General features: G+C 35.1%; 2 protein-coding genes and 1 long non-coding RNA gene across 4 annotated transcripts in view; all 3 read right to left on the bottom strand.

The window, feature by feature from the left end:
- Positions 1-2: 2 nt before the first annotated feature.
- Positions 3-2460, bottom strand: Echs1 (Enoyl-CoA hydratase, short chain 1). Its single transcript, XM_066284420.1, has 4 exons — positions 2031-2460; positions 794-1116; positions 563-731; positions 3-507 (listed from the first exon to the last, which is right to left on the bottom strand). Exons 1-4 carry the CDS (start codon positions 2137-2139, stop codon positions 218-220), a joined length of 891 nt encoding a protein of 296 aa, XP_066140517.1. The 5' UTR covers positions 2140-2460; the 3' UTR covers positions 3-217.
- Positions 2461-5918: 3458 nt separating this feature from the next.
- On the bottom strand, positions 5919-6908 carry LOC136340388 (uncharacterized). Its single transcript, XR_010732288.1, has 3 exons — positions 6725-6908; positions 6564-6662; positions 5919-6503 (listed from the first exon to the last, which is right to left on the bottom strand). It is a non-coding gene; the product is annotated as an uncharacterized lncRNA (long non-coding RNA).
- Positions 6909-7373: 465 nt separating this feature from the next.
- LOC136340380 (uncharacterized) overlaps positions 7374-14937 on the bottom strand; it is a 32425-nt gene continuing 24861 nt past the window's right edge. For both annotated transcript variants that reach the window (XM_066284428.1, XM_066284429.1), the window contains exon 2: positions 7374-8226. In XM_066284428.1, coding sequence (XP_066140525.1) covers positions 7641-8226 — 586 coding nt within the window. In that variant the 3' untranslated portion in view covers positions 7374-7640. The remainder of the gene's footprint in view (positions 8227-14937) is intronic.

Raw genomic sequence — 14937 nt, 5'->3', positions numbered from 1 at the left:
AATGTACATAAAAGAATATATTGCAAGAAAAAGGCCCACTATCAGATTTTTGCTTAATTTGAAAATGAAAACACCTGCAATAGTTTCAATTTATACCACCTTAAAAATATGTTTATTTGTGGTTGTTTATATATGAAATGAAAACATATATGGCGAAGTTATGAAAATATAACATTAAAAAACGGATACCCCTAACATTCCTCTAAGAGTTTTTTGCTTATTCGTTAGTGAAATTGGGTGGACGCTTCTCTACGAAAGCAGTCATTCCTTCTTTCCTATCTTTAGTTGCGAATGTTGCGTGGAACAGTCTTTTCTCAAAGTGCAATCCTTCAGTTAACGTAGTCTCGTAAGCAATATTGACTGACTCTTTACACAACCTTGTTATAATCTGTGAATTTCCAGCGATTTTCTCTCCTAGTTTAATAGTTTCATCTAACAGCTTGTCCACAGGGAAAACCTTTGATACAAGCCCCATTTTCTCTGCTTCTTGTGCTGGCACTTGAGCTCCTAAAATATTCAAGGATAATGAAAACATTCTGTCAATAACTTCAAAATTACTGACCAGTTAGAGCTATTTCCATAGCTTTCGACTTTCCAACAAATCTAGGCAATCTCTGAGTGCCCCCAGCCCCAGGAATCGTTCCGATAAGAATTTCCGGTTGACCGAATTTCGCATTTTCTCCAGCATAAATGATATCGCACATCATTGCCAATTCACAACCTCCCCCAAGCTGGAATATTCATATTTCAACATAATTAATTTTTTAGTCTCTAATTTGAATCAGCAACTTACTGCGTATCCGTTAACAGCAGCTATGACCGGTTTCATGGTTTTACTAACTCGGTTCCAATGCTCCAAGAAGCTAGTATTGATACATTGGGCAAAAGTATTATTCTGCATTTCCTTGATGTCGGCGCCGGCAGCAAAAGCTTTTTCACTTCCCGTTATAATAATGGCTCCAATTTGTTTGTTTGCCTCGAATGAGTCTAGGGCTTTGGAAACTTCCAATATTAATCCATTGCAAAGCGCGTTTAAGGCTTTGGGGCGGTTCAGTGTGATCAGTCCAACGTTGTTTTTGGTTCCCGCAGTGCTGACTTTGATGAATTCGTAGTTGTCTTCAATCAATAAATATTTTTTCGATTATTTAATGGAAAATAATTAACGTCAGTAAGCGGATGTAAAATTGAAATAAGCAATTTTTTGGGTCAGTTGCTCAGTTGAGCGATAAAACAGGAAAGTGGATTGAAGCTGAAAATATAGTGGATAGATGGATAAATTTTCAAATTTGCCTTTTGAAGTAAAAATGAATGTAGATCGATGTAGTCTGCAAAATTAGTAAAGAATTATTTGTATAACTTCTACAATGGTATGGTGTAATAAATTGATAAATATCATGTTGTTTGAAACTGCATTATTGATATCAAATCTACTTTATTCCAGAGATGATTTTAAAACTCGTACAACATTATATATGTAGTTTCGCCCATAGGAAACGCTATTACAGTTTCTTTGGTACCCTGTGTAATTTTTTTGAGATTAACCTTAGTGCACCTAGAGCATAAAGTCGTAATCCTACGAGGCACCGGTATTGATGGCGAGCGCTAAAAGTAAAATCCATTTTGAGTAATCTTATAGCTTGATTTTGCGTTTCAAAAGTCGAAAATCTAGTTCCAGGTGGTGTGTGTAGCCACAATAGACACAAGAAAAAACTTTGTTGGAAAGTTGGCATCGGTGGGATGCTAATCAGCTGATCAGACATTGAAATTTAGAATCAGCTGGAAGCGGATCAAGGACGCTGAGAATGTGAATTTAAAATAAATGAGAATTTTAATAATGAATTAATTATAGCAAAGTGTCAAATAAGAACACGATATATTTTACAATAGATCTCTTAATACCTAATGTAAAAAGCGGTATTGGGAAGAGAAGTGTCTGGATGTCTCATTTAAAAAACACAGATCTTACTGATTCGGTAACATTGAAATTAAAAAGATTAACTAAATGCTTGGAATTTTGCTATTTAACTTACCTACAGTAGGACTAGACAGAAATCTCACATTTTGCTTCGGAATGCCATTTTTCACTAAATATTTCGAAGTATTGAAAAAAAGTAATCTGGAGAATGCATTAGAAGCCATTTTGAAAATTGATACAAATCTTTCTACCGGTGTTACTAAAATGCTTTGTGTGCAATATAATAATCGAAACGACTTTATCAATCTGTTTAATGTACCGTTAGGTTTGTTGACGTTCTGATGTTGAAAACTTGAACCGACTGATTCCGAATGAGCTGCAAACTGAGGTACTCGCTTGCAGGAATACGGTAATAATCTCGTAAATATTTAAGTAATAATTGTCAAAACAAGTCCAAAGGTCTAAGAAATTATCATTTCGTTTTCGTTCAAATTTCTCAACAATGATTTACTTAAATGAAGACATTTAGCTGTCTCATTTCTGCCTCTGTAATAATCATGGTGGCTTTTAGAGACGATATTGAGACAATTTTTCAAATTGGAGTTTAGTTAACTGAGGTAAACAAATAAAAGTATGCACACGAACAGGAAATTGAATATTCTGCGCAAGACGATATTTATGTTTATTTTCAAAGGTATCTATAGAGAAGAAAATAAAAAAAAATATCACTATCACTATTTCTGGTATTTGTTCTTGGAGCTCAGGCACAGCAATCCCGAAAAGTTAAAATACGCTGGTTAAATACAGGGTGTAAGTAAAACGACCTCTAAACTCCACCTACAGCTGTCAAATCGCTAGGGGAACTCACTGGTTGGTTTTTTATGTTTGTCACACATACAAAATGACGCCCAAAACCCGCAATATTATACTGAGGAACTTATGGGCCCTTTTGTATCCACTCGAGTAATATACCCGCGAATAGAATCATTTGACATTATCGTAATGAATTTAATGTTGAAATTTATTTAAAAATTGACATAAGATGTAACACATTGCCCATTACTGACCCTCCGTGGGATACTGAAGATAATAAGCTGTTAATCAGATTTCCATCGTTCCTTGCCCCAGGAAATATTTTCAGAAACACGGGATGTATTATATCCAACGTCGTTCTCATCAATTTTAATACAAATTTAATTGGCCATTTTATGTTCTTAATAGTCTCCAATAAATCAAGGCCGTCTATGGCGGCTCCTACAACATCTCCATGTAAAAGGTCTGCAGTGAGTTTCCCGATTTCTTCGAGTCTGGTAAATGAATCCACTACAAATCAGAAAAATCATGTACCTTCTGCCTAATTCACATTATTAAAGTTCACGATTTAGTATAATTTTACCACCTTCAGGCACTTTGTTATTTCCCCCTTTATTAGATGAGTTACCAGCACCAAGAAATCCATTAAAGATGCTTCCTAATGGTCCTCCTTCTACAAATTTACTTACATATAATGCAATATAAACTATGTAAAATGCGGTTACTAAATATGGAGAGCTGAACATATTGTTATCCCGAAGCTATTGCTCTAATATCCATATATATATAACCAAGACATAGTTTCAAGGGACATATTTGACGTATAGTAGTAATTATATATTTTTGTGACTAATTGCAATAACGTTAAATAGAATTGATAAAACTAAGTGGGTTCCATTTTCACAGAAGTGACGTAGATTCGCACGCACGTAATACGTTTGTTATACTTAAATGAACTTATCGCTTATTTTATATATAATTTTTTAACATTAAATTTGATACTTTATGGGAATTCACAATAGTTATTTAGTGGTAAGTAACAATGAACAAAATAGAAATTTGTATATGATAAATTCTGATGAATCTATCTCTGCTGTTCTTAGTTATAGGATTTACTGATAAAGAAACTGTGAGGAAATGCAAAACAGCGTGGATGCGATTACGCAGAGAGAAGCATAGAATGAGCATCAAACAGTTTTCTGTATTTGATGTTCTTATGAGAATATTGAGGAAAAATTCAATAAAATAAATAAATATATTATCAGATCTTTGAGCGCTTCGAATTCATGCACTCAATACCGAGAGTAAGCCGTCGTTCTTACCCTTCCGATATCATTTATAGATTGCTTACCAAGGTGGCCGTGCATCAGACTTGACTGACACTGACATCGTATATGTCACAGTCACATGTTTTATGTTATGATTAATTGTTTTGTTTTACATCTTTTCCCAAATTTGTTATTCTTAGATACAAAATTTTGAGTTACATTTCGAAAAAAGATCTATATAGATCCATTTAAAAGTAATATAATTTACAAAACATTTTACCTAATATTTTTATTTAAAAATCCCCATTCTCCAGGCCGCTAGTACCAAACAGTTTCATCATCAAAATTGTTTCCAGGGTATTTAGTAACCATTAAAAATAGAATAAACTGATTTTATTAATAAAGCTAGATAAGAACTTATCTACCTTATGTTTGACATTAAACTAAATGTTTACAAACTGCCATGAAGCAATAAATGGCTTACCTATTTGACCATAGTTTAAGAAGATCAGAATGTTCCTAATTTATGTTCAGACTTCTTTTAATATTTTGATGGATGGACGTTAATTTTGAAAGATCATGTAAGTATTAAATATTACATACTGTAATGTAATATGAGCTTTTGGGGTTAAATGTTCGATTAATCTACGATTTTCATTAAAAAATTGGTTCATAATCCCTCTATAAGATTTGTGGAAATCCTCTTACAGGCTATACATTTAAAACTGTTATGTGTAGCGCTTTTGATTACGTTCAATTTGTTAGAGCCACAAAAATTTGGAAAAGTAACATTAAAACAAATCTCTCATTTACAAATCAAAAGGCAGCACAAAAAATATTAACAGTCTTCACCCTTAAATTGCTGTTAAAGTGTATTTTGGGGTAAATAACTTATTGGCGTTTTCATCTGTTTATTGTTGAATATATTATGTTCACAAGAGGAAATCAACATTTCCCATTTACAGAGGAATCCATTGTAGGGATTCAGCAATTATTTCTTAGTCTGAGCTCATATTCAATATTTATGGTAAAACGATTCTATCCTCTGTGCATATTTCAGGAAAATCAAAAAATTAATCAATGGCAGAAGTAAAATTTTCAAAACAGCAAATTGATAGATTTAATGATCTTATAGAAAACTGCTTAAACGATCGAAATTGTTTTCCGATTTTTGAGAAATTCCTCAAATCAGTTTACAAGAGACCAATGCTAATTGCCACTCTGAAGTTATGGAATACAGCTAATGGTGACACCAAATCATGGGATGAACAGACAATGCTGGATTTAATTGAAGATATTGATGATTTCAATGAAAGTCCCTTGTTTACTATTGCAGAGCTGCAACCCAAAATCGATTATATCAAAACAGAATGTTGCAGGATATTCCAAGATAAAGTTTTATCTAGGTTTATAGAGTACTTACAAAAACATTACGCGGCAGGGACATGTTAGTTTTTTAGTTGTGTTTATGTATGTTATATAATGTAAATGTAAAATAATATATTTTTCAGTTCCTTTTTATTTTCACATTTAATTTATAGATATCCCTTCTTACTTTCGATTGCTGGAAAATATCATAAACCAAATTAAAAATTTAACTTTAAAGAGCAATCTTGATCAGACATTTTTTATACTACTACTGGTTATTACCCAACAATCTTGTTGTTGTTTTGTTTTAAAGAAATCTAGATACACACACCCTATATACACGTTGTTGTAAATTGACGAGAATGTATTTTTGAAACCATTAGAGATGCAGAATTTTCGTGACAATAATCAATTATTTTTAATGAAATGTCCGTGAAGCAGATTTGCTTGCTTCTTTTCATTTTGTAATCTTTACTTGTTTTACATTCTTTGTATTTCTACCTAGCAAGGTAAAAATTTTTAATGAACAGCTATATAATATGGGGAAAATCATATTCATTTAAAACATAAATTTATTAACACTTTTTATAACAGAGAATACAACTGATTTTTAATTACAAATCCTACATTGGCAATATTCTTTGTGTGAATATATCTTTACTATTTCCAAATAAGCAGCAAGTTGAATATCATCGTCATTTTCATCGACATATCCATAATATGGGTCCATAACTATGTCCCAGGGTATAAATCGAGGTATTCCCCACACCATAGACTCGTGATCACGTACACCAAATGTGTATCGAGATGTGGACCCCGGGTTATGGGATGATTGAATTATATTTTTAGAAGAGTCATTGTTGAATAAAGTAAATTTGTACTTTATTTCACAAGAGAAATTAAGTTCATAGTTATCTTCCATTCTCTCCAAGTAAATTTCTAAATAAGATTGGTCATTTATATAATCCTCTTTTTGAATGTATAATTTCCACCCTATGTTGCAGAGGTAGAAATAGGGAGAATATAAATAGTCAGTATCCCTATCAAGGGAACTCACATTATAAAAGGTGTAATTAATTTCATGTGAGCCAGTGTCAGAGGTGTTCACATCCATCATATTATAAGGACGTTCCATTGTGCTAAAAATATACCATCTCCTGATATCACCATTGAAGAGAAATAAATGAAAGGAATCGTACCTTTAATTGGGATTTCAGGCTCTACAATTGTGGCTTTATCTGTAACTGTTTGGGTGGGTAGCTATGTTTTGGGATGGAAGTAGTTAAACTAAGTCGCTTCTATTATTTAATGTGATTATTTCGCAAAAATGTATCTATAAGAACCAACCCAAAATACTTACATAGTATATAATAATTTTCAATCCTTATTTCACAGCGGAGACCCAAAAATAAAAATGTATACTCGTCTTGACAAATAAAAAGTTTACAACTAGATGAGATATTCAGGGATTTCAAGTTTTAGAACGATGAGCGAAGTATACACAGTGGAGGAAGTGCTACCTAATGACCATCACTTAAACCATTGTATTTTTACAGAAAGCTGTAACTATTCCATTTAGGTCCATCTACCGGATAATTGTTTAAAGTATATTCAGTACTATGTAATTCCCAAAGATAACAGTAAGCAGTAAGAAAGAAAATATTTTTTCTCGCCAAATTGTCAAGTTTATCCTTGTTCAGCCAATATCAATAGAAACGATAAGTTAAAAAACGTAAAAATCTCATTTAGTAAGGTAAATACATATTTTTTTTAAATCATTGGTGTATGTTAGTTTTTCAAAATTCAAGAATATTGCAAACGTTTTCCTTTCATTTCGTAATTTGACTGGTTCTCATACTTGAAGAAAAGAGATCGAATTATGCAGAATCTTGGAATCAGAAGTGGATTAGGGAATTTTTCGCCTCTGGCGATTGACCGTTTTCATCGTATGGCTAAGCCTCCCCCGTTGATGTTATTAACGACAATCTGAAATATGAAATTTAGAGCACTTTTAAATACAATATGATTTATTATATAAACATTTGACTTAATAAATTATTATTATTACATACATTAGGGTACTAATATAATTTATATGTATAAAATAAGTAATGAGATTACTTTCATCAGTCTAATATTAGTACATTTAAGTGGAACATCTTAGTATAAAAAAACATATTTTGAAATAAACTCCAGAAACGTATTGCACGAAAGTTTTTAGCTTTCACTAGTTAAAATAATTTTTAAGAAAAGAAATACATAATTTACAATAAAATTTACGGCAAAAGTCTATGGTACTGGGCCCTTTTGTTTTTCTCTATAACATACAGCGAATGGGGTTTTCCGTTTCCTGGAAAGTACTTCATGAAATTTGACTTCTTTGGCTTCTGGGGAACGTAATATGAAGGCTTTAACGGTTTTTTATGATGATGACCCGGTTTATCTAGAACTTCATTCCAGCTTTCCGGATGATCCAAATCCAAGTCTGCGTCATTAGTTCTGCTCTTCTGCTTACTTTCCACGATTTTCCTTAGAACTGGCAAATTCCAGTGATAGATCTTTCCAGGCTTTCCATTACCTTTGAAGCCAACCGGTACCTTTTTTGCGTCTGGCAAGAAGGAATTGGGTTTGTTTATAGCGTAATAGTGAGGATTTGGTGGCAATTTGATAACGAACATATGGGAATCATCTGATCTGGTCTGGTGTCTGGATTCAACCGCCAGTCTCTTTCTGTGATGAGTATTGGGGCTTCTGATTTTCTGGAGGCCGAGTTTGGTCAGTAGATCATGATTTCTGGACTGAGGTCTGGCTTGCAAGAGGGGCACCAAGACGCATATTAGCATAATGGAGACGAAGACATGTCTGAAACAAAGAAAATATATGTTAGTGAAGAAAGGCACAATCTTGTTAAATCCCTGAAAATTAAAGTACTGAAAACTTCCTCGAAAGTTATTATGTTCATAGAAATAATGTGAGTGCAGGTAATACTGTTTCTTTGGTTCTCTGAGAGTTATCTCCTAGACAAAGTTACCAGTAGTTTGATCAACTGGCCCTAATTGTGTTATATTATGTGCTTCAAGCAGCCAAATGGAAGAGGCAACACTTTATCATGCTTATCACTATCAAGAGTGTCCTTTGGAGACAGAACTGAAAATCCACATAACCCGCTAGTAAACAACAATGAATATTGCGGGCATTTTAGTAAATCACTAGGGCGATGATAAAGTGCTGAATGTTCTAATTCCAAGTCTGAACATGCCTATAAATATTGCTCAGAGCAGGTTCAGTCACGAATTTGATTTTTATTTTACTATTTTAAATAGGGAAAATGAAATGTATTTAATTGAATTTTAGTATAGTAGAATTTACAAGGTTTAGGTACAAATTGTATGTGAAGAAGAAAAATATGGAGACAAAACCTCGTCTCGAGCCACCCTGTATATTACTTGACAGTCTATATTCATGAAAGGTGTCTGTAACTGGCATTCCTACATAATATTTATTTATTATACGTAATACGTATTTGGTTTAAAGGAGATGATGCAGTGAAGAACCGGTTAACCGACTGCAGCTGTGATCTGGAAAGCAGTATTAACCTGGTTCGGAAAACAAGCGCCTCTAGCGCTCACCAATATGTAAATTATATAGGGCGCCACAAGATGGCTCCACAAGGAGGAACTACGCATTGCACGAAATTCCTTATTCCTATCACAGATATTTCTAACATCTAAATTCGTAATGTCACAACTCATTAAATACTGGTATGAGAGGAATTCAGTTATAGATGATATTCAGTTTACAGAAGATGACTCTTCAAATTTTTAAAGCAATTCGAAAGAAGATGAAAGTGTAGTTTTTCAACACGGTGCTTCGATACGCAGTACCCCAATTATTCACCTGTTAAAGAAAGTGTGACGATGTGTAATTCCTAATAGTTGCTTTGGAGTTACATGAAAAATACATTACCCATCAATTGCTGTTCCCATCATTTCATTTCTCCCTCTCTGATATCAATAGAGCTTTATCTAAATTAAACAAGACTTTTTGCCCCATTCAGTAACTTTATTACATATCAAATAACCCCTGGGGGCACTCGCTTCAAACCTTGTATGGAACATGAAAGACGATTGATATTTCTATTGCGAAATTCACTTTCTGTTTGCTCGATCAATGTCAGTTTAAATTAGCTCTTTTCCAAGAGAGATGAAGATGGATATTAAATAATTCATATATAAGATGAAATGTTTAGTTTTCCTTCAACTGGTGAGCTAGGCCCTTGACTACCAAGCTTCGCAGATAACATCCCGATATTGACTTAGGCATTATTTACTTTCAGCCTCGTACATGAAGTGGATATCTCACTCGTACACCTGCAAATATCATTCCGGACGCACACACACATTCAACGTTCTTGACTAGAAAGATCCTCTACGGCTTGTGTATAGAGCCATTACCATTTGTTGTTAAAGCAAATATTACAGAACAAGCTTACAATATGTAAACTGTACTTAAAGCATTATGATCGGGTCAAAAAATGAAATATGCACTCGTCTAGGCTTGAACAATGCTCGGCATTTGCATCTGTAATGCAGTAACAGGTTAAACAAATAACCGCTCGTAGATTGTTGCTAAGTAAAAGGGACTGATGTGGTATGCGGATGGAAACGTCCGGTGATTAAGTTAATACAGGTACCTACTGGTGGTTCTTAAGGAGGAGGAATGCCAGGGTAGCTTAGGTTAGCGCGTACTTCAATGAAACCACGTAAGAATATTGGCTTCCTCCTGAGCTCTCACTGCTTGGTTTAATGTGGTAGGTCGTATATAGGAATATCAGAATATCTGTGATAACTTATCCATTTTGATGTGTGATAACTCCATCAGTGAAAATATAGCACTGAGTGTGGTTGGACGAATTGGACCGAGAGACACTTGCTGAACATTATCCGAGCATCCATTAAAAAATAGCTTGTATGTGTTCTCTGGATGAAATCCATCGGTCTTTCTATGGATTAAATCAGTTCTGCTCTTTCACGTCTTCTGAGCAAGTTTTTGTTGACGAGATAAGATTTATTATTGGTGGTAGACGCTATAGTGATCTCTCTAATCTATATCTTAAGCCACCCCTTAAAATCATCCTTCAGGTTAGTTCCTTCAATATCCTTCCTAGTATCCTTCAGGGTCCAAATCCAATTTATCGGTTCTTGTAGAACAGATATATTCGATTTCAAATGCATTTTTAACAGTTCCGACCAATGCCAGCGCGACAAGTGGCCGCCTAACCAATGGCAGCTCCTCAATTACTACGCCACACCCCTAATACGCGTTTTGTTTGTTTAATGCGTTTGCGTTCTGAATCGAACATATTTTCGCTATTCACGCAATATTAATGGATTCATTTCAGTTAAGCGATTCTCTTCTGAAAGGAGTTGCTCAACAACTTAATTAGATTTGGCAGATTTCATAAATCCAGGAATTACGGCCATAAAAGTGGTTAATTAAATAACTGTACTCGGAAACATCTGAGGGTAATATAGCGACAATGTGAAATATTGCCTGGGCACTACAACAAGCTCACTGCTTGGGAATGGCCGTATGGTCTTCGATTACATTACCCGCCTAACCTGCACAAATTCAGAAGTACAGTTATATAGTACGTTTAGAACGAGTCGCGTGCACATGCATTTGTAAGTACCCACACAGCACTCGATAGGAATGTAAATACCAGTTTGCGAGAATGGAGTTCAAAATATTGGTACTTAAGTAAAAAGGTAATTAGTGTGTGTCTCAAACATTTAAAAACAAAATTAAATTCCTGCACTCAATCAACTATCGGCGAGACGACGGCATAAGTATGATATTGGTATCGAGGGCATCCATATTTTAAGGGCGAAACTTTATGGTCCTTTCTGATACATTTGAGAAAGTATGGCAACGTTGCTTTCTCTGCATTGACAGCGCCAGCCCACCCTTAGACATGCGATTTGATAAACAAAAGAAGGACGTCACGTTGCCATTCGGTGTTTTCTGGCTTAGAGCTCATACAACCTTTTCGGGATATTCATTATTATTTAATTTTACGTGTTGAGGATATACATCAAATTAATCTATTATTATGGCTACTGTAAGGGAATTAAGGAGTATTAACTGGAAAGGACTGTATTCAAAACTGATGGTCGTTTAATTTATAAAAGGTCTCAAAAAGTATGTTCTGATATCTCATTTGCTGAAACTTATGTTTCGACGTATTTACACATGGGAGTAGATACGTCGAAACATACGTGCATACTATAGACCACTGCCGTGACATCGTGACCTTAGATGAACTCTTAAGAAAAAGAACGATCAGACAACCGTGGAGTTCGCAGGAGAAGATTATAATCATAGTAACAGGCATTTCTGAAGAAATTTGTTTCAGGTAATTACTTTAGATAAGGCGAATGTGTGCAAATTCCCTCAAATCGCATAGGAGTACGGTGATCAGATTTAGAGTCTAGAAAAGAGGGCTTGTCTCCCCAAAACCAACTTTAATGGGGTACACATTAAAAAGTTGTAATACTTATTGGTTGTTGAAACTTATTGTTTCCATCTTAGAGTCAATGGCGGAAACAACAAGTTTACAGTCGGGGGGCGTGGCCAAATTTTGATGACCCGTCGTTTATGACAACGGGCCGAAAAGTGGCGATAGTGCCTATCGCTCTTGACAACAGGCCGAAAAGTAAAAATGACGCTCATTTTTAACTGTTTTCAAACCAATAAGTAGGTATGAGATCATTCTACTTGTATGTACCAAGGGCTCAAAGATGAACTATGTCCTTAATCGAATAGTCTCCAGTCAGGTTCAACGCCTAATTGAAAAATAAATAAAAAAATTATTGCATACTTACTTGGGAATTTCACAGATTATCCCATTCAAGACAGATACAAATGTACCTCTGGGGTATTGGAGAGAATTGAAGAAACATTTCTTTTTGCTCAGAAAGGGGAGTACGTAAGAAATGAGTCCTTCGACTTATCCTTCCCGATACCTATATCCTTATAGAACTAAGTATACTTTCAGTGTAGGATTTTCACCATTATAAAGAGAAGGCTTTGAGAAGAAACCGGAGGAGAAGAGCTTACATTGGGTCACTAAAGGTGATTTTAAGCTTGTCAAAGGGCCTGTACGTCTTAGTTACGCAATAGCAAACTCTAGAAGTTCGACTTCACTTGACCTTTTTCAAAATGCACATCGTTCGTGACTAATATACGTACACAGCATTGTGCCCATGGCCCATGTCTGGTGAACTTGAGGTTTATTGTCTTTCAGGAATTTATGGCTACATATTTCTTTTCATCACATTTTCTTTCACTTGGCGCGACCAGTGTAATTGGGATTTTATTAACGTTCTGTTACCTGCCATTTTGCGCACTTAGAACAAACAAAAACAATAAGAAAAGCACTAAAGGGCTATTCAAGCGAGGCGATTGGTAAATACCGTTGTCACGTGTTGGTCATTTTTACACTGCGGGGCCTGTTTTTTCAGCTCGATTAGTCCTAATGATTTAGTCAACGGCCAAGTGCTCTGTAATTTAAAAAATGACAAGTATAAGAGACCAACTATGACCGAGTATGCGAGTTCGTCGACCGTCAATCTACCCCCCGTCGGGAAAGAGTGAAAGTTGAGGGTGCTTTTAGTAGTCTTGAAATGTCTCTCCTTCTTTTAAAATATGTAAGCTAATTTTCAAAAACTACCTACTGCAATGCCTTAAAAAGAATGGTGAAGATTTTTACAAACTTGGGATTTTCATGTCAATTTTTAAAAAGTCATAGGCGCACGAAATACTTTTTTAAGACAGGGAGTAAGGTAGAAAAGTTGCATTTTTTTCATACTTTAAAAACTGTCGAGTAAATCTAGAGCAGCACTGACTTTATGAGAACTTCAGCGCTTGAAGGCAAAAGAAGTTTTAAAGTTGATTTTTTAAAAATCAGAGGCACCGTATTTTTTGAAGACCCGCTAAATTGCTCGTATGGGAAACTGGCAGAAAAAACTCATACCAGTTTACTGGAAGAGTCGCTGTCAATGATTATACAAGAGTTTTCGACCGAAATGGAAAACTCGTAATTTCACATTCACAACTCATAATTTTATAAGTTTCTCAAGTCGATGCTCAATAAACCAGCGGTGTGCGACATGGCGATCGAACGAGGTTTGACCTCAAGGGAGTGGGCGCTTTTTTCCTCTACTTTAGACGAAAGGGAATTGGAGTAAAACCGCCTTTTTGCCTGATCCTCGCAATTTTCTTCGACATCGCGTTACAAGCGGCAATGGAATTCTCATTGAAGAATGAGCGACACGTCTCCCTTTAACATTCTCGGCATCATACTCCAATTACTGTCACGTCATTCATCGGTGTAACGTTTGATCAATCTATTGATTCGCACTTTTTTGCCACTGTTCGCGTCGTTAACGATTAATACAGCCACCATTAATAACACACTAGAACTTTCTCAGCTTTCAAGCTGCTTACCAGCCGTTCTAATAAGGAGATGTAATACCCAATAAATAATAATTATTAAGGAGCCTGGTAGCTACTACGTTGTATAATCGCGTGTGCAACGTTTAATTGGGGTTTAAAGGCATTTTCATTGCGAGTGCGTTGCAGACGACAATCATTAAAAGTCCAAAGTGATCGAAAACGGATGTGCCAATTGATATGAAAAATTTGTTTCATTTGTCTCTTTTCTCAGGAACGCGAAATTATTTATAGGGCTGCACAAACCGGATATCGATCCCGTGGGGTCGTTCAATAAACGCCTCTAAACGAGTTGAAATATCCAGTTACTCGATGTAAAAAAGAAACCAAGTCTAGCGACACGTTTTCCAAGGAAAAATTCAATCTTATCAATTTTAGAGCCGAAGGAGCGGTCCCAGCAGGAAATCATTTCGTTCTGCAAATAGGGACAGCAAAATAGAGAGTTATTAGCGAAGATATTGTGCTACGCTCCAGGTCTGTTTACACAGGAAACATTAGAGCTCTTGGAGATGTTTAACCGGAAAAATTGCTTAAATTGCATTACAGTGACTCCCATTTAGTAACAAACCCTTTGATAAATAATGACCAGACAACTTCCACGGCGCGAACAAACTTTAACAGCAAAAACGGGAGCAATCAAAAAGTCTTTTACTGGATAATTTAATTTGGCTAAATTTGTCACGGGACTGTCTTTATTACATGCGAGAGCACAATATATGGTTACCAAGCAGTGCCAACAAGGTAATTAGTGAAATTGCGACCAGCACGGACTAATTAGCAACTCTTGCAGCACAATAACACCTTGTAATGGGAATCATGTTATAATTTGCCCTACAAGGTATTAATTGAGATGGTGATTTTTTTATCTCAGGGCCCTGAAATCTTGTTAAGGTGCAATTTGAATTGCAATAAAACGTTGAAGTGGCCGTTGATTTTTAGCTATTTTGTCTTAGCAAAATATCGGTGAAGTCACTTAACAAAAAATGAAGACGAATTTCACATTTCGTAGTTTTTTTTTGTCTTAAATAGTTTAAACTTTACGGAATGCAAAAATTCCTG

The sequence above is a fragment of the Euwallacea fornicatus genome, chromosome 7, assembly GCF_040115645.1.
Source record: "Euwallacea fornicatus isolate EFF26 chromosome 7, ASM4011564v1, whole genome shotgun sequence".
Taxonomy (NCBI): domain Eukaryota; kingdom Metazoa; phylum Arthropoda; class Insecta; order Coleoptera; family Curculionidae; genus Euwallacea; species Euwallacea fornicatus.
Note: the sequence above shows the minus strand (reverse complement) of the source record. Positions and strands in the feature narration are given on the sequence as shown.